Source organism: Scomber scombrus, chromosome 15, assembly GCF_963691925.1.
Source record: "Scomber scombrus chromosome 15, fScoSco1.1, whole genome shotgun sequence".
NCBI classification, from domain to species: domain Eukaryota; kingdom Metazoa; phylum Chordata; class Actinopteri; order Scombriformes; family Scombridae; genus Scomber; species Scomber scombrus.
Window position 1 is genome coordinate 21221430 of NC_084984.1, and position 18978 is coordinate 21240407.

The window sequence follows — 18978 nt, forward strand, 5'->3', positions numbered from 1 at the left end:
TAGTGCCACTGTGCTCTATTACAGTACAAGGTTTTGTCTCAGTGGTCTTATTAGCTCTGGTTCTGGTATTTGTGGGTTCAGGATCGATCATATTATTTATCTTTATAGATAAAGTTGTATTCCTTATTCTTCTTAACTCTTAGAAATAGCAGCAGTTGGAAGGTTGTTTCATTGTTTATTTTTTGAGTTAGAAATAAAAGACAAAAAAAGTTCTGATAGTAAAAGGGAATCTATTTTTAGGTTGCATTTAGTTCAATTATCTTACATGATCATTGTATTTAGTGCTGCTGACTGCTCCATGGGGAAAAGCTTCTAAAAGGAAAAGCTGAGCTGTGTGATAAAGTGTGTTCAGATGTGCTCAGGATTTTTCCTTAGTAAGACTTCAAGTTTAAGAAGAGAATTAAACCGCACATATGATTATTCATCTTGATTTATCATCAGGAAACACCTTGAAGGGATTTTTTTGCCCAATATTTACTCAAGTTCTTGGTGACAAAAATGATCATATTTCCTCAAACTGGATCCTGAATAATTGAACTTAACGCAACCTGAAAAAAAGAAAGTTCATTTCAGAGTTGTATGTTTAAGTATTTTAGATTAGATCAATCCCAGCAACATCTGCAATTGTCCTCACATAGTTTAGGCACAGTAAGGGTAAGTAACTGTAGATATTTTTCTGCTTCATTCACCTGCATCTGTGGTTTGCACTTTTAAGGGATAACGTTAAGGTTACATTTTGTGTTTTACTTATTGAATATAAAGCAGTTTGAATAAGAAACACATATTGCAAATACCAGTTTTTCTGAGAACACAATGTCCCCATCTTCACGCTTCACTCCCTCCACCTTTTCCTTCACCAACCCCTCCACCCCCCAACCCTCCACCTCCTCCACTGGTCCCTCCCCACCCTGTCACTCTTCCTTGAAACCCCACTCCTTCTGCATCCACCCTTCCCTCCCTGTCTCTCCTCCCACCCCTCCCTCCCTGCCTCCCTTTCTAACAGCAATGTTTGCCATGGAGATCAACGTGCAGCATGACCCACAAACTGGCGAGCAGCGTATCCTGTCAGCCAACCGTGTGAGCCCGCTGGATGCAGCATCACGTGGCGTCAAAGTCTACGACGATGGCAGGAAAGTTGTGTATGAGGTCACTTCCTCTGGAGGTGTGTCCACCACCACCGTTGAGAATGGTTGGAGCTCAGCGCAGGTTGACCAGCTGATCCAGCGAGCTGCCAGACCTGCTGTACGAGGAGAAGATGGCGGGAAAGGTCAGGTGTTGGTGACCCCAGCTGCCCCGCAGGCCTATGTCTCCCCCGCAGATATAGATGATCTGTCCCCACCCTCCTGCGCCCCGCCATCCATCCCTTCAAGCCCGCCAGCCCAGGTCACCCTCCAGAGGGAGACTCGTCTGGGCATGATGCCCCCCTCCTCTGCTCCAATCACGACCCAGCCCAGTTCCACAGTCCACCCGGGCGACGAGATCTCCTCCCCACCCCAAGCCAGTGCAGAGCACCCAGTCACCATGGTGTTCCTCGGCTACCAGGACGTTGAGGACACGAGCGAGAGCAGGCGGCTGCTAGGCTTTGACGGTGCCGTGAAGGCCGAGGTGGTTCTGATCGACGAAGACGATGAGAAATCTCTGAGGGAGAAGACGGTCACTGACCTATCCATCATCGACGGCACAGCGGCAGACCTCGTGTCAGGGCGGCCGGCCACATCTGAGGCCGCCAGCACAGAACTGTCATCTGACGGCCGTGACCCCGACAGCACCTCCTCACCCCCAGCGAATCCTGACGCCACCACGCCCCCCCCACCTGGCCTCACCCCCCCCACAGGTACAGACAAGAGGAAACGCTGCGAGTGCTGCATCCTCATGTGACTGAATCTTCTCCCTCTTCCACTCTTTTATTATTACCCACACCACCCCTCTCTTCCCCTCTGTCTATGGATGGTTACTAACAGAAGCCCTGCCTTCCTTCTCCTCATCTGGACTCTGATCGGCTGGCACACACCTGCACGCACACACACTCACCTGACCTTTGACTTTTTACTCAGTTACAGTATCAGCCCTACATCTCTGCTTTTTCTGCCTCCCGTCGCCTCAAACAACACAATATAGTTCTTAAATTCAAATTGACATCAATACGCAGGAATTAAGCTGTCGTCATGCTGCTATATTTATGAAAAAAGACAGATAAATGGAGAAAATTGATGTTCGTTGCCAAACAGCTTAAACCAGGTAAAACTCCTCTCAGTGGTCAATAAGACTTTATGGACAATCAGTCACATTGCCATACTGTCTAACCAAACAGTGTCTGGCTCTAAGGACAATCAACTCAACGCCTTTAATAAGTCAGTTTATAAAACATTCAAAAAGACAGACACAGTTATTTTTTTATTTCTCTTCCTACTTCCTTTTCTCTCAACTGTTACTGGATTATGTCCTGTTGTCTCAACATACACACGCACATACACACATAAACAACCACACACCCAACCTATGAACTCAAACAACCCAAGGGGGGGTTGAACAGACTCTGTCTGACCAGGGCGGAGAGGATGGTATTTGTTGCCTTGGTTTCTTCACGTGCCTCTTCATTCTTCCACATTAATAGTCATAACAAAAAAAATTAGAAAAAAAAATATAGAAGACTTTTATTTTAGTTTGCTGTTGTTAACTGAATTATTCTTTTGTTTTGAAACTTAAAAAGGCCATTGAATTGTTGGGACGCCAGTTTCCGTGGGAAACTGAGGTTTTGACATTGTAGTTAGTAGTAATACGACTCTCTCACTCTCTCTCTCTCTGTCTGGTGTTTTGTCCATTAACTCCAGCTATTCCACTGCTGAGGTCATTTCCTCCTATTCTATCACTCAGCAGCCAATAAGAAGCTGTGGAACACCTTTGGCAGCCAGTAAGATCTACACAGCCAATTTTTCCAGTGTATCTAAAGGCTGAAGAGCACAGGAAACTAACGGCAGCTTAATGAGTACACTATGGCAGCGAGGGAACATGTATTTCCAGCTATGAAAATGAACATGGGTTACCACAACCAGGCTGGGCACAAAAAATGTGAATGACGAATATTAACAATACTACCAGATTACTAAATAACCACTACGACAGCTGTGCTCAAATGAGCTTTTAGTCTAACACAGTGGTCTCCAACCCTGCTCCTGGAGAGCTACTGCCCTGCATGTTTTAGGTATCTCCTCACTCTAACACACCTGATTCTAATAATCAACTCGTTATCAAGCCCTTTGACGAACCTCAGCTGCTTGATAACGAGTTAGAGTGAGGCAATACCTAAAACATGCAGGGCAGTAGCTCTCCAGGAGCAGGGTTGGAGACCACTGGTCTAACATAATGTGCAATTCATGTTCATCTTTTTTGTCATTAAATTTGTTTAATCATTGCAGATGGCCACCAGAGATCTATTATGCTGTTTACCAATTCAAAGAGACTGAAAACACTGCCAGCTCTTGCTACAGCCACCAACCAGGCCCTCGTTTACAAGGGTGCTACAAATAATGTGGCCTGGGTGTCATTATAACATAATTTCGATTTTAAACTAAAGGTCATTTTCATGGCTGGTTTTCAGAAAATCTCTCAAAAGCAGTAATCATCCTCATTCTGCTGAAAGATAATGGACACTCTGGAAAGATATTGCCATTTGACTACACTTTGCTGCAGAGAAATATCTGCTGTTAGACTGAGATTGATCAAATTATGTGGGCCAGATACACGACTGAAGATGTCAGGATGAAAAGTTAGGGGCTCCGCAAACCCAAAAAAATATTAGTTAGAGGTGGGTTTTAATATAATCTCATCAAAGATTACTTATTTGCATCATGAAAATAAAAAAAACTAATAAAATGTGACAGTAAAACACCTCAAGACATAATCTAAACCTGATCTTATGTAATACCGGGGTACCCGAACAGCCTTGACAACCTTTTTAAAGAGCGCAGTACTTTTTCTTTTTCTTTAGCCATTTATTTGACAGTTTTACAGATCCTGGCCCTACACTAAAGAACATATTTCTCTGCACTGTGTACTGATTAAAGTAATAAAATGAATCAATGAAAGACAGAAACCATATTCCATGGCATCTCCTCTAAACTGTCCCGTCAGTGCAGAACTGTAGGTCGGCCTTCAAACATACTGTTCATGCTTTAGTGTGATTGACCACCGCTGCTGCTGTCAGTCAGTCCAGCTGGCTGTGTGATTGGCTAGTACCGGGCCCGGGGTCTGGTTTCCTGTGTAGATAAAGAATGTAAATATGCTCTATATATTCTATTTAGTGATTCTTTTAGTTTCCACATCTATATAGAGGTCTAGAGATTATTATTATTATGGGTACTAGACATTGTTATGATGTCCTACAATGCCATATGATGACTGTATGAGTGCACAAATGAGAGCTTTTTATATTTTCATTATCTAACTTCACTGCTTTGCTGTGTGTAATCTCACAATTAACTCCACCTGACTATTTCCCCTCTTCTGACCACCACCACCCTCTCTTAACTCTTGACGTCTACTCCCATTCCCAGACGTGTTGCAGTTGGTCTCAAAGGCATCTTAGTATCTTAATCTTACCAATGGATTTGCATGGCATATATTAACTACAAATCATGTTAATTTTATGCTTCTGCAGAGTCTTGAGATTGATTTCCCAAGCAGCCATTGACTTCCATTAATTTTTCTTTTCAAAGGTTGCTAAAAGTAGAAATTCATCAGCCAAATAGTAATTTTATTGACAAAAACAACTAAATTCATATCATCCTTTCCACAACAGCCATGTTTGTATATTGTTTGTTCTCTCAGTTGGATTTTGCTACCACAGATCTCATGGAAAAAAACACCAAGATGCTTCTTCCAAGTAGTTTTTTCCCCTCATTAAGTTTACATGCAGCCTACTAGCTAGTGTAAGCAGGGTCGACTACAAACATTCTCCATTCACTACCATGTTTAGTGTTGCAAATTGGCCAAAACATATTCAGTGCATGACTGTTTTTAAAAGAGGTTTTAAAGAGTGTGGAGACTATGCAGAGAAATGTACTCTGGAAAGTGTAGTTTTAGTGTGTATGCCAAACACACATACACAAACACACATGATGTGCAACAAAAGCAAAGAAGCACTTACACATGTATCTCCAACAGGAAATACCATTTTTAAAATAGTAAATCTGATTTTAAGAATGGAGCCTGACCAATCCAGTTTGCCTGTTTGGGTTTGTGTGTCTTGTTGTTGATGTAATGCGAGGAGCTGTACGTGAACAACAGACGTGTTTGAGTTTAGCAGCCCCACTGCCACGCCTGCAGTACTCCTCTGGCTCTGTAGGGGTCTCTCTTTTTCTTGTCTGCCTGCCCTCACGGTTGTATGGACTGTTAAAACAAAAAAGGAGCCATTTTCTATTGTTCACGCTCTCTTTTTCGCTCTCCTCTTTCTCTCTCCCCCCCTCTCTCTCTCTCTCTCTCTCTCTCGCTCTTCCTTTCTATAGTTATGACTGCTCACTCTGTACTTCAGTCTCTGACTGTCACATGCTCTCTCTCTCTCTCTCTCTCTCTCTGATGTCTGTATCCTCTCTCTATCTTTGGTCAATAAAGCTGAGTTTCTCCAGTGCTCCCCTGCCGTCTCTTGCTTGTTGTTCTTTCCATCTGTCTCTAACATTCACTTTTTCACTGGCTGCTGACAAAGAGATCACAAGCTATCCTTACTGCACCCCTTATCTGTCATAATACCCACTGCCACTAACAAGCACACACATGCACACACATTTTACATTATACATATAAGTGATAATTTGAGTGTGTTCAACAGCCACATAAGACACATAATAGTCCCCTATTCCAAAGTTGGTTTAAAGGGCAGAGTTTAGGGTGCAATAGACCAATATAATTTGTTTCTCTTTAATGGTGATCGAAGCAAATTTGACATGCATGCAGTGTGCAATGACTTTGTGGGCTCACTCAAATAAAATAAAACCCCCAAACCAATTACACACAAATACATAATTGTAATTCTACCAGTTAAGGTAATTAATCAAAGAAGAGGGCATTCATGTTTTGCAAAGTTGCACCAGAATACCTGAAATTAAAGTCAGGTTATAAAACTCTTATCTCATTCAGTATGTTATGTTTATGTCCAATGTACTATAGAGTCATGTATTTGATCCAAATAAGCCACCGACCAAACTAGAGCAAGACTAAAGCAAAGCCCACACTCATAATGAGTTAGAAATTACAGTCAGGTTTACACAATTACTGCACTGGTATGCTGATAATATTTAGACAGTATTAGTGTAATATTTACTAGATAGGCCTACATGCAATATATCATTTACGTTTATAAAATCAAAACCAGGAATATTAGACTTGAATGGAATGCAGAAAATTTGCAGAAAGAAACATAATTAAATACATTTTGTTAGAATATCAAGTCATGAATTTAGCTATCTAAATCACAATATAGCTTAAATGATAACCTCATGGGTATTCTTTAAAGGTACTGCACCTGTACAGGTAGTTGCTCACTGACTTAAATTGGGTCATTTGCAGCAAGGTCTGAGTCTGTTCCTGTTGGAAACTTTAAAGACAAGAGCATAGGATGGCTGTACAAGCACTAGGAGCAGGGTGCAGTGCAAAATTCATACTGTAATCTCTTTGAGGGTGACTTGCTGCTGCTCTTGAAAAAATAATCACTCTTATATTACTGCAACACTCCAGTGGGGGCTTGTACTGTGTCTGTGGTATCTAATGAGCTTACACACTGCAAGAATATAGAGAAGGAAGGTAAGTACTGGATGTATTTAGGAAGGTAGGGAGGAGGAAGGATAGAATGAATGTATGAATGGTGTTAAAGAAAATAAAATAGGGAGAAAGTAGGTAAAAAGGTAGAGAGGATGGAATGGATGTACATAGGAATGAAAACAGTATAAATAGATACTTGGATCAATCTATAAAGATACCCCCATGCCCTAGTTTTGCAGGAGTTCTGAGGCGATCCCTGGTACGATTAGTAAATTCTGTGAGAAATCATGCAACATTGCACCAACACTTACTGCATGCCAACTCATCTAACTTCACTGATGCTACGGATAACTTCACAGCAATGAACTGAGCACATAATAATACTGTATACAGTACAGTTCAGAACAGTACATTAGCGACCTGTGCAACGCAAACAAAATAATTTAAAGATTTCATTTGCATGTATCAGTTGTACTAGCTCATCTTTCCTATGATAATGTGCATCTATCTTGGATGATGGACTGAGTGTTAATGTTCTTGAGTAAGACACCAGGGAGGGAACAACACAAACATGTCACACACTTCCTCGGAATACATAACACAAGGTGATAAATGATGATGTTAAGAGACATCATGGCTGAAAACAGAATTATCATTTAGGCCACGACACACTCCCTCTCTCTCTCCCAGCCGGATGGGTGTGTTTTCCTTGATAATAAACACTAATTGATTTATTGTTAGATAATGAAAACCTGGTGTGTAACAGAAAACATGACTGGAGATTATTATTATACAGTTTCAGACACACACGTGACAGGATGATAATACACGCTACAGTGGAACATTGTATCATAGGCTTACTTCATAGCACTGTGATTTGGACTGCTCTAGGCTGCATGTACAGTATCTCATCTGCACTGATTTTAGTTCCATTAGAGTGCAATAATCAGAATCAGAGTACAATAATAAGATGATTTCATGGCCAAGTCATATTTTGGTAAAAGGTTTCATGGGGTAGTTGTACTACCCATAATAATGCTACTATTACTGCCACCACTACCACTAATAATATGATTGCAAAACATATCAGTATGATTATCAATCTAATATTGAAAATAATTCTTACTGTAAGTAAAAGTATGTAAGTATTATCAGCTAAATGTATTTATAAACAAATAATACAAGTTAGATAAGTAAAAGCACTCATTATGCAGAGTGGCTTGTGTTACAACATCTATACAGTCTCAGTCAAAAGTTTGGACACACTTGCTCATTGAAGTGAATGGGAAAGTGTTTCTAGATGTTTGACTGGTACTGTATTTGTATCATGATTACTGATGCATGACTGTTTAAATAATTTAATGTTGAATAATATCATTTTTTAGACTCATTGCGTATTTAATATCTTAATGTGCAAACTAACTAGTAACCAAAGCTGCAAATAAATGTAATGGAGTGAAAAAAGGCAATTTCCCCCTGAAAAAGTAGCATGAAATGAAAATACTAAAGTAAAGTAAAATGACCTTGAAATGATGTACAGTACTAGGGTAAAAGTACTACAACAACCACAAGCTTCTGCTACCACTGTTTCTGCTGCTGCTACTTCCACCACTTCTTTATGGCTAACCACTGTCTTTCTACAGTTGTAGATCAAAATCAATATGTTCTACTTTTCAACTTGGACAGCTCCTTCAGTTGCAGTGACAGTTGGTGTCAGGAGGTTGACAAGATCAAATAGAAAATCTGATGGACTTGACTACTTGAGGTGGAACTGGGTCAGTGCCGAAGCAAAGAATAGGACCGAGATAGAACTACATATTTATCATCTCTTGTTGGATTAAAGAGAATACTGATAACTGAATGGCTTACTGAACCAAAGCTGTTTGCAGTTTACAAATTGACTGATTTACAGCCCACCACACTGGCATACATGCAGGCTGTGCCAATACATCTCAAGTTGCTAATATTATTATTATATTATTATGTCAGATGCATGTTTGCATCATTAGCTTCTCATAGTGTCAGATTTACACATGGAGGACAGGCAGATTCTCATGTCTTCACCTCATTTGCAAGAATCCAACCTGTTAGGTTGTAAGAAACTCATTTCAAAATCAGATATAGAGCCAGAACATGACTGTTTTTCTCAGTTAATGAAAAAGTCTGTATTTTGGAAAAACTTCACAAAAGATAGTACACTAGCATAATTATAGATCACCCACAGGGGCAAGTGAATATGGAAGAGGATGATGATTAACAGAGATGAGAGTTGGTAACAATAACTAATCTTTTTTTTAAATCATAGGCTATGACCAAACACCAGGGGTTGCCGTGACAACAGCAAATGGGTATCAAGCTCCAATTCCAGCCAGACATCCTCACACTGCCATGGTGAGTACCGTGTATTTGTGTGTATCTAATAATGTAATTATTTGAATCCTTTACAGTCTGGCACAGATGTTTTACCCCCAGAACTACACTATATAGTTACAACTGTGGGCACGGTAAGATATTCTACACATAATGTATTCTCACATTTGTCAGAAATCTTTGTTTGACATTAAAAGAGTATGGGAAGACCACCACCTCCTGCAAAACATGGCTCAGACAACACCACCTTTTACGGAGAATTACAGGCTTTCAAGCTATGATTTCCATTATCCACTCACTAAGATGGCCTGTGTGTGTGTGTGTGTGTGTGTGTGTGTGTGTGTGTGTGTGTGTGTGTGTGTGTGTGTGTGTGTGTGTGTGTGCGTGTGTGTGTGTGTGTGCATGTTTGTGTGTCAGTTCAAAACAACACGAATCACAAATCATAGGAAGAGCAACATGACCACACTGAGAATATGGACATGGTGGAACTGTGAGTTCTTCTCAAATGGGCAGTTTTTGTATGCTGTAATATTACTATCTTGATTATGGCATTCAACAGTAAATTTAATATAACTTTACTGTAATGTCTGGTATTTCTATCCACTTTACCTGCAGGGGGGCCCCTTGGGCAAACATGAACCCACCTCCTGTGCATTATGTACAGTTATGCTGGAATGCTACCTGGCCCCAGATATGCTGTGTGGTAATTTAATTAAACACAAATGAATTGAGTAATATACAATGTAAGCAAAGTAATGAAATATTGAAGGTCTTAAAGCTAGGTTTTGACAGCTCTCCAGTTCACATAGTGATTTAGTGAGGCATATTTTGAAAGAAGATTTCAGTTAAATAAGCACAAACCAGTTGACACAGAGTAAGCACCTGAGAGTTATGGAGCCCTGAGGCAGTTGCCTGTTTTATGTTGTACCACTATTATATGCCTTAAGGGAATTTACACTATATTTGTGATACTTAATGATACATTTACCTTACAGTACTTTTTTTTTTATAACTTCTATAGTATCAATTTAATGCTGTACTTTAACATTTCTATGGGGAGTTATATCTGGCCATGCAGTGTGGTGAGGTTTAAGTTTATGGTGGCTATATTATTATTCCTGTATAGTACATTTTATTTTCTATGTTGTACATATTGATATATAATTTGTATGTATTTTTGGCACACAGCCATGCTGTTCAGTAATATTTATTTATTTATTAAACTTAATATTTGATTTATTTTGTATTCAATTTCCCACTCTGATCCTTTATTTAAGCACAAATAGTAACACTACAATATCAAACAAACAAACAAACAAATCCATTACCAGTAAAAGGTTTATGTCAGTAAAAGTATGGAAGTATATAAGCAGAATGTGCATAAAGTAAAAGTAGGCCTATTCATTACGCAGAATGACCCCTTTGAGTGTTATAATATTATTACTACTGCATTATTATTACTGATACATTAAAGAGAATGACATCATATTTATTAATTTTGTTTTGTTTTATTAAAGTAAGCTTTTATCCGCTAACTGGTAATTATAGCCTAACTGTGATGTAGTGGTAGTGGATAAACCATACTTCCATAAAGCTGAGACGCTTGTGAGAGACAAACTGAAGGAAGAATGGGTTAGGGTTAGGGTCAAAATCGAATCCTGTCTTGAGTCCTACACTTCCCATGATGCAAAATCAGTCTTTTCAAATGTCTTCCTGTCTGATAATAACATTTGGCACTTTTGACTCCACACTCCTGGTTTGTAATACAAGCTTTTCACAGGTTGTACAGGCCTATGAAGAGGCATATCATATAAATCAACTATGTAAAGTTGTTCTTAAGTATAGTAGGTGAGTAAATGTAGGCTAGTCTACCTCTGCCAGTTCTGGAGGCTTCTGAGTTTGTTTTTGTTTGTCTGGAAAAAGCCACCTGAGCACATTTGAGTGGGGGGTCGATGGGGGGGCAGAGAGATGGGGTACAGAAGCAGGACTGTGGGTGGGGGGTGGGGGGCATGGCTGGGCTGCAGTCAGATTGTTTTGCAGCTGAATGAAATGAATGAAAGGCAGTGCAGGGGTAACCTGATCAGCGCGCGTCGGCCTCATTGTGCAGGCTGGTGCTCGCGCCAGTGGCTCGCTCACTGATTGTCTCTGGAACAGGACAGAAAACACTCCCGGGACCTCACGAGCCCTGCATTATTCAGCGCGCGTGCCTAGAAAAAAAAGAGAGAGAGAGAGGTGGGGGGGCTAGAGCAGAGGAAGAGGAGGAGGAGAGGAAGAGGAGGAGGGAACCGCCGGTTGGAAAAGCTGGCGCGTAAAAGGAGCTCAATGTCATCCCAGTCAGAGGCTGCCGGTACCGTCATTAAAGTACTGCGTGCATCCGTTCAGCTACCTCTCTTCTCTGTTTGTTACATTTAACGTCCTGCTGGCCGGTGGTGCAGCAGCTGCGGACTCGTTTTCTTTTTAAAGGTGAACGTTTAAGAAGAAGAAGAAGACAAAGGAAAAAAAGAAGAACAAGAAGAAGTAAGGGCCAGCAGATCGGTTACGCCTCCGTCGTTAAAAAACTAATCCTGTCCCGGTCATTAGCTGATAACTAGTCGGTCGTAAGGAGCTCCCGGGGATCAGCGCGTTGCTCCTTCTCCACACAGGTAACTTGATTTTAAGCTAAAGTCTGATTGATAACTGTAAATATAACCTCTTTATGTTAACTGAAGATGCAGTGAAGAAAAACTCATAGGAAGGGATTGAGTGAAAGTAGAGCCTGTAGTTGGAGGGTGTGTGTGTGTGTGTCAGCTGGGGGTCTATTGGGCTTTTTTTTTGCATGCTGAGGGAAGGTTGTGTGTGTTTTACTGGCTAATAGAAACAGAGGCTGTAATGACACTGATTAGCTTTAAAGTGGGGAGGACACTGGATACTGCACCCTCTTCTCCAGAGAGAAAGACAGCCAAAGGAGGTCAGTGGACCAGACTGCTTGCTGCAGTAGCCTCTACATCTCTCTTTCTCTCTGTGCTCCTCCTCCTCCTCCTCTACATCACTTTAACCTAGATATAGGAATGACCTTAACCTGGATTTCATCATCCACACAGGCTGAATGACTTAGCAGAGGCAGAGATACTGTATTGTTGGTACTGCACACCAAAAACATTGTTATGTTGTAGATTTGCTGTTTACTCAGATTGATTTTGTCCTGTCTGTTTTCCCCATTTATCTGGTGACATAGGGCCTCATTATCTTGTGTTCATTAAACATTACTTGTAAGCTGTGTATTGTATTTCTTAGGCTGACAGGCAGTTTAGCTAAACGATCTTGCTCTTTTAAAAACATTTGATTAAACCTCAACATGATGTTCAAGTTGCAGTGCACACACTTTCAGCCTCGCCCCTGCCAAAAAGCACTCACTCGTTGCCTTTTGGATATTGCTGCTTGCATACAATTTCAAAAAGGTGGGAAGTAGCATCAGTCATGAATGTGCATGTGTGTCAGAAAAGTAGCATGGGATCAAACCAAAGAGAGAGCTGGCACATGTCCAGAGCAAGCCACCTGAAGTCAGACTTTATTAATTTTATCCAGATTTTCTTGTCTTTTTCTTTATCCTGGTGGTGTTGCCAAGCAACTTGCATTTCTTTGGTAGCACACTTTGACAATGTCCATGCTCAATGAGGGATGGACATTGCCAAGCTGGATCTTATTGGCTGTTTTCTGTCCTCTTGTTGCTGGATGAAAGCACCAGAGGCATTTTTTTCAGTTTAGACCAAGTATCTTAGAGATTTAATCTTTTTTTTCCTATGTACTGTAGCTCAGTGTTACAGCTGTTTGCTGACTAATATCTGAAAATGCAGACTCATGGTGCTGAAATATTCTAGTTATATACACCCACCCACCACATTCTGGGTTTTTTAAAGGAAAATGAATCTTCCCACTGTCAGAATAACTTGAAGTCAAGAAGCCACTGGGGGAAAAACAACTTACCATGACCTTGTCTTCACATCACTTTCAATCCCTGCTGATTGATTTCACCTCACTGTAGAGTTGCTGACATTTTGCCTGCATGCAGCTGACCAGTGCAATACTGAAGGGGTGATGGAGGCTCCAGAAATCAGGCATGTCTCTATGAACAGTCTTCCAGTCGCTCTGTAAAGAGATGTCTTCATTTCTAGTAAATCTTGGACAGCTTTATTTATTTTGCAAACAGTTTACACAGCAGTGTCTGTAAGAAAAGCAAATGCAGCCACCTGGCAAGAAGAAGCAAGGAGGCAAAAGCAGTTAGATCAGTTTCCTTCACCATTTGTATCAACATCATGGCACAGAATGGGCAATTGGTATGTTAAAGCACTTTTTGAGGAATATTTTTGGAGCATCCACTTGAGGCAGTTAACTTCATTGGGGAACATGGCTCAACATGTGATTGGTGAGATTAAATTTGAGGGTTGGCAAAATTGTGGTGGAGGTTTCGGTCTGTTTTTATTGCCCTAACTCTGTTTAGAATAGCTCATCAGCCACACTCATCACTTTGTTTTGTCACCGTTTGAAATTGCTTGCTGATTCTGGAAGTAACGAAGTAAAGCAAACTGCCAATTCAGGCAGAGTGTTTGCCAATACCTCCACTAGGCCCGGGGACAGAAAAATCACGGCCAGCTCTCCAAGTTGATTAGATAGTCAATGACAGGAGGTACCTGCCATATACTGAACGTCCCATTGAGACAGTCAGTGCCTGTTAGTGGTGCTCAATGTCTTTGTGTGTGTGTGTTTGAGTGGTGTATGTGCATGGAGGTACATTTTCCATCCCCACCTCTCTCAGCACCACGAGAACATTGACAGGAACAACAAAGTTATCAATGATGGCTTCTTCCCTCAAACCGCTCCCTCTTCCCAGAAAGCACACATGCACACACATACACACATATAATTACAGGTTACATAACAGCTGGGTGGTTGATAATGCCGCACAGGAGGTGGAAATGGGAATGAAGGAGACGGGATGAGAGAGACAGAGCAGTGCGATGACAAGAGACAATGGGTACAAGGAGAGATAAAGGGCGGTGCAGGTGTGTGTGCTGGGGGTTGCCAGAGCGGAGAATGCGTGGCGAGTGAGGGGGGGAGGTGGAGGATGCTGGTAGGAAGTCTGTTCAGCTTCACACGGCTCCAAGTGTTGTTGACATTAACTGGCTGATGGCCTTTCAATGGCCAATCTGTTGATGTGCCTCCACTGGCTGCCTTCCAGGAAGAGACCGATACCCTGCAGCCTTGTGTTATTGGATGAAGTCCCAAACCTTACAGTCATAGATTCAGTGTCGTTGATGTAATGTTACATGATTGCAGTGTGTTTTGAGTTTTACCCCTGCGTGTATATGCCATCACCTAATCCTAACCCTAACCCACTTCACAAATGTAATATGTTTGTGTGGTCAGCTGACAATGAGTGGATAACACAAATAGGACAAGAATACATGTGGCTTGGGTGTTTGTCATAGGAAAGCGTGTCATGTGAGTGCCCCACAGGCTAGCTCAGACTGAGGCTTGATAATGATTTCCCCCAGTATTTAAAAGCCTCTTCATGTTTGTGCAAGTCTGAACAAGCTGGAATTTTAAGTACTTCTTTGGAGTGTGAATGACACTTTGTGGCTATTTTTGTTTGGCCCATGGGAGTGGATGACAGCTGAAAGTGTTGAAGGAACACAGTGTTTCTAGTTTATTTCTCATAACATCTTTGGTAATACAGTCGTAATAAGTTTCCATGACAATGTGGAAAAAATTGTATCAGTGACAATGGAAATGCACAATAATGTATAATACCTTTAATTTGGTCATAGGTGTTACCATTGGGTATTAGGTTAGAGATGATTTTAATATTTGCCTTTCAAATTAATACTGCAGACTGCATTGCCATTTAATTTCTCCCCAGTTAATCAGAAGCAATCTCACAACCCATCGGCAAGCTACCTGATGACAATTTAGCCTCTGTAGGCAACAGCCAATATTTCAGGGCTTCTGGTGTAGAGGATAATAGATATCCAGGCCAAGACTTCCTCTGCCATGCACCAGTCCTGTTTACAGTCTGATTAGCAACTCGAGATAGTATAGATGACATTTTGGCTAATCTCTATATGCAGGTATACACATATGAATGCAGAGAAGTGTACAAAAAAGCTAAATCATTGTCAGACAATAGGCGATGGGGTCCAAGATTGCATTTCGGCCAATGCATTCAACCTCTTATGCTTTCGTCATGGCCTGCTTACTTGCCAAAACCAACCAAAGCCCACTCAGACACGATTGGTCAATATGACTGAGAACACAAACTGAAACCTGAACACTTCTGGTACCAAAATCTAGTCCCATTGCTGACCAATTCTACATTCCTATGCAGATATCTGTTTACAGAGATTAAATCAGGAGTGATTGACATATTGATCTTGTCCACATTATTTGGTGGAGCAGTACTATAACTCAAGTTAGTCATGTCAGTCAGTTAAATAAGTCACTGTAAAGCTGTGTTGATGTCATCCTTGTCGCCAGTTTTGTTTGGATTGGATTCTGGCTCTGGCACAAGAAAATGACTTCATTCTTAGTTTTGCGTACAAAGCAGCATACAGGATACACCAACCAAACAATTTGAGTCTCTGAAAAAAAGTGAGATGTGGGCAGTGATTCAGAGGATAGGATTGGTGTAATTAAGGTCAGGATCAAGGTTGGTTACAGACATTCGTCTCCACCCAGTTCATAATAGTTCAAAGTAACCACTGCGATATTAAGCTGAGGCTCATAATGCTTTGAAAATGACAATGAAAGAAAAATGTTTGAATGAAGCACTTGACAAGGTGAAAGAGTCTTTTTTTTTGTCGCATTCCATCTTAGGAAAGCATTTTGTCCAATGTTTTGATATTTGTGTACCACAGAGGAAGAGAACTGGAGGGATGCAGGAAACGCAACAATACAAGCCTGCCATGTGATGGCCACCATTACACAACCTCCGCCACCCACTATTGTCCACAGCATCCACCGACTATTGTTGTGCTGTGCAACAGAAGTCATTGATTTTACACAAAGCAAAGTGCAAACCACCTGCTAACATAAATACTGTGTTTACAGCAAACATTCACAATGAAAAAATGCAGGGCCAAATCTTTGAACAGAACATTTCAAAGTTTAAAACATTGTAAATTGGATTATAGTCTTTTGACAGGAGCAGAGAGAGAGAGAGAGAGAGCAAGATTTCCTTTTTTTTTTTTTTACCACATAGTAAGTTATCATAAACAATTTGATTTAATTCAGAGCATAAATATTTATCTGTAGTTCCCAGAAGTCAGAAGGGAGGTTTGACCCCTCGTGTCAGGACTTCATCTCGTAACACCATGCTGTGTTTTGGTGGTGAAAAGCTGCACAAGTCTCTTTTTATCACATTCCAGACTGAGACTGGAATGTCAGAATGCCATTTGTGCTTTAGATGTTACAGAATGTGAGAGCAGGGCTCGGGGCTCCGTCGTCTGCGTGGGTGTTGTTGTTCCTTATCCCAGTGAGAACCCATTCAAGTGGTGGACCCTCAAAGTCGGGGCATTTTTAGGAAGTGATGTCATGTTGTCCAACTTGCACTTCTTCAAGGGTCTATTTTAGGGTTATAATTTTTCGTTTTGTTTAAATGCCGAGGTTCAATAGAGAATTGATTGTTTTTATTTTCAGTTAATTTGTTGATTATTACATTAATAAAATAGCAAGAAATCCCCAGAACAACATCCCAAAACCTAAGGTAACATCTTCATATAGCTTGTTTGATTCAATCAAGCAGTCCAAAATCCAAATATATTCAATTTACATGAACAGCAAAGTCGGAGGATGTTTGGCATTTGGGTTTGACAAATTACTTGAATGAAAATATTTTTTCATCGTATCCTGCCAAGAGGAAATCCATGTCAGAAGATAAAGAGCAGCCAGTTTGTACAGTTAGCACAGTAAAAGGTTTACAAGGAGACTGGGATCCTAGAAGACCCTAAACAAAAGCTGTAGGTGAGGGATACACTGGTCATCACTGTGTTATGAGCACAGAATGGAATTTTCTAATATAAGAGATTATTATTTCTGGGCTTCGTGTCTTCCAGCAAATAACATGTCTCTGAATACGGAACCAAATAAAGGCTTAGTTTCATTTCGGTTTGTCTCAATAAAACTCAACAAAATTGCCATCCTCTAATCCACATCTGATTTATAAACAATATGTTGCTCTGAAGTCTGATGTTTCAACATCTGGTTTGTATCTGTCACTGTGGGAAGCGACTCGTAACTATTCAAGACTGGAAGACGCGATCCATAAAAAAAAAAGGATCCACTGTTTGTTTCCATTGCCTTAAGAAACATCTGTAAAGAGTGCATGTGTCTTATATTTCCTTTGGGATGTGGTGGCAGACAGATTTGCGGGCAGGAGTGCAGGATTTTTTTTTTTTTTTTGGGGGGGGGGGGGGGGGGGGTTACGCAGACTTCTAGGGTGCAGCTCTTACTTCTTTTTCTTTTTTTTTAACCAACTGTGAAACTCACTCTGTGCACTTACAGTACTGCTGCTATCATGATCACAGTTGCTCTCTCAGCTGGATGAAATAATAATTTAGGGATATTCCTGTGGGTAGATGGAAGGTTGTTGGGGAATTACAACAAATCCGGGAACACCAACACATTAAATTACAAAACTTAATCATAAAATAACTCATGGAATGTACTGACCGTCAAAGCCTGATGCTGTGTAATAGGATCCGAGAAGGAGTTTTTCTTAAAGACTGTGTAAAGTGAATTCAGACATTTTCTTCTAAACACATTAAATAGGTCATACATTTATTTCTAAAAAAGGTGTAAAAACCATTTCAACCATTTAGATTTGAATTGTGGAGCTAGGCTTCACAAACTGTGTTTCAAGTTTTCTGTGTCTGGATTTAATGGACGGGTCTGAAAATCTCCCCGGCGATTACATAACCGGTAACCAATAGCACGGTTACACACCGGAGCATAAACCCGCCCCTGCTGCTATAGGGGTATAAATACATTCAGCGCACACTACTACTACAGTCTACAGTTAGCCAGTTAGCTGAGTTAGCCGCCGAGCTAACCGCCGAGTTAGCCACCAAGCTAGCCGTCGAGCTAGCAGCTGAGTTAGCAGTAGAAAGCTCTCAGGCCTAGCGTCCATGTTTCTGGCAGAGGTGGTGACTTTGATTGACAGGTGACACTTGGTAGGGGGCGGGGTTTCAGCGAACTCGGCGGCCACTCCCACAGCGTTTGGAAGCTGAGAAATAGACAGACTTTTACACAACTTTGAAGCCTAATTTCATATATTTGGCGATTTTTTTAATCATTCAAATTTGGCAGGATGGTTAACAACACACTTTTCTGTGGTATGTCAAACTCAGAACACATATTTATTCTTACTTTACATAGACTTTAAAGGTTAGGATTTGGATTTTTGGGGCGAAGGTCAACACTTGTAGAGGTGAAGTATTAATGGTTAAGTGTCATGTCAAGCCTTTGGGAAGATCTACTCAAGTATGGTAACACATACTTTGTTTGTTATTTGATTTGGAAAAGTGCTTCAGGAATTTACTGGGAGTGAGTTTTATATTTTTAAAATGTACACAAGCATGGAAGCTGGAATAATTCAATATGAAGCTCACTAAAGGGTTTTAACTCTGTTTTTTAATAAATATGAATCTTTTCATTTCCACTCAGATGTTATTGAACTTAAAATGAGCTCGAAATGAGTGCTACCATATTTCAAAATACTCTTGAAATTGCACTGAATGCACAATATGTATTATAACTAAAAATAGTGCTTCTCTAAATAAAAGAGAAATACTGAAATCACTATATTTCCCTGTAAATACTGCT

At 40.7% G+C, this 18978-nt stretch overlaps 1 protein-coding gene across 2 annotated transcripts in view; it reads left to right on the top strand.

The window, feature by feature from the left end:
• LOC133994840 (PALM2-AKAP2 fusion protein) overlaps positions 1–18978 on the top strand; it is a 75042-nt gene that overhangs the window by 34604 nt on the left and 21460 nt on the right. Inside the window, exons 7-8 of one of the 2 annotated variants that reach the window (XM_062434025.1) lie at positions 1004–1834; positions 9059–9144. In XM_062434025.1, the coding sequence (XP_062290009.1) occupies positions 1004–1834; positions 9059–9144 (917 nt within the window). The remainder of the gene's footprint in view (positions 1–1003; positions 1835–9058; positions 9145–18978) is intronic. The other variant, XM_062434026.1, reaches the window with a different exon arrangement.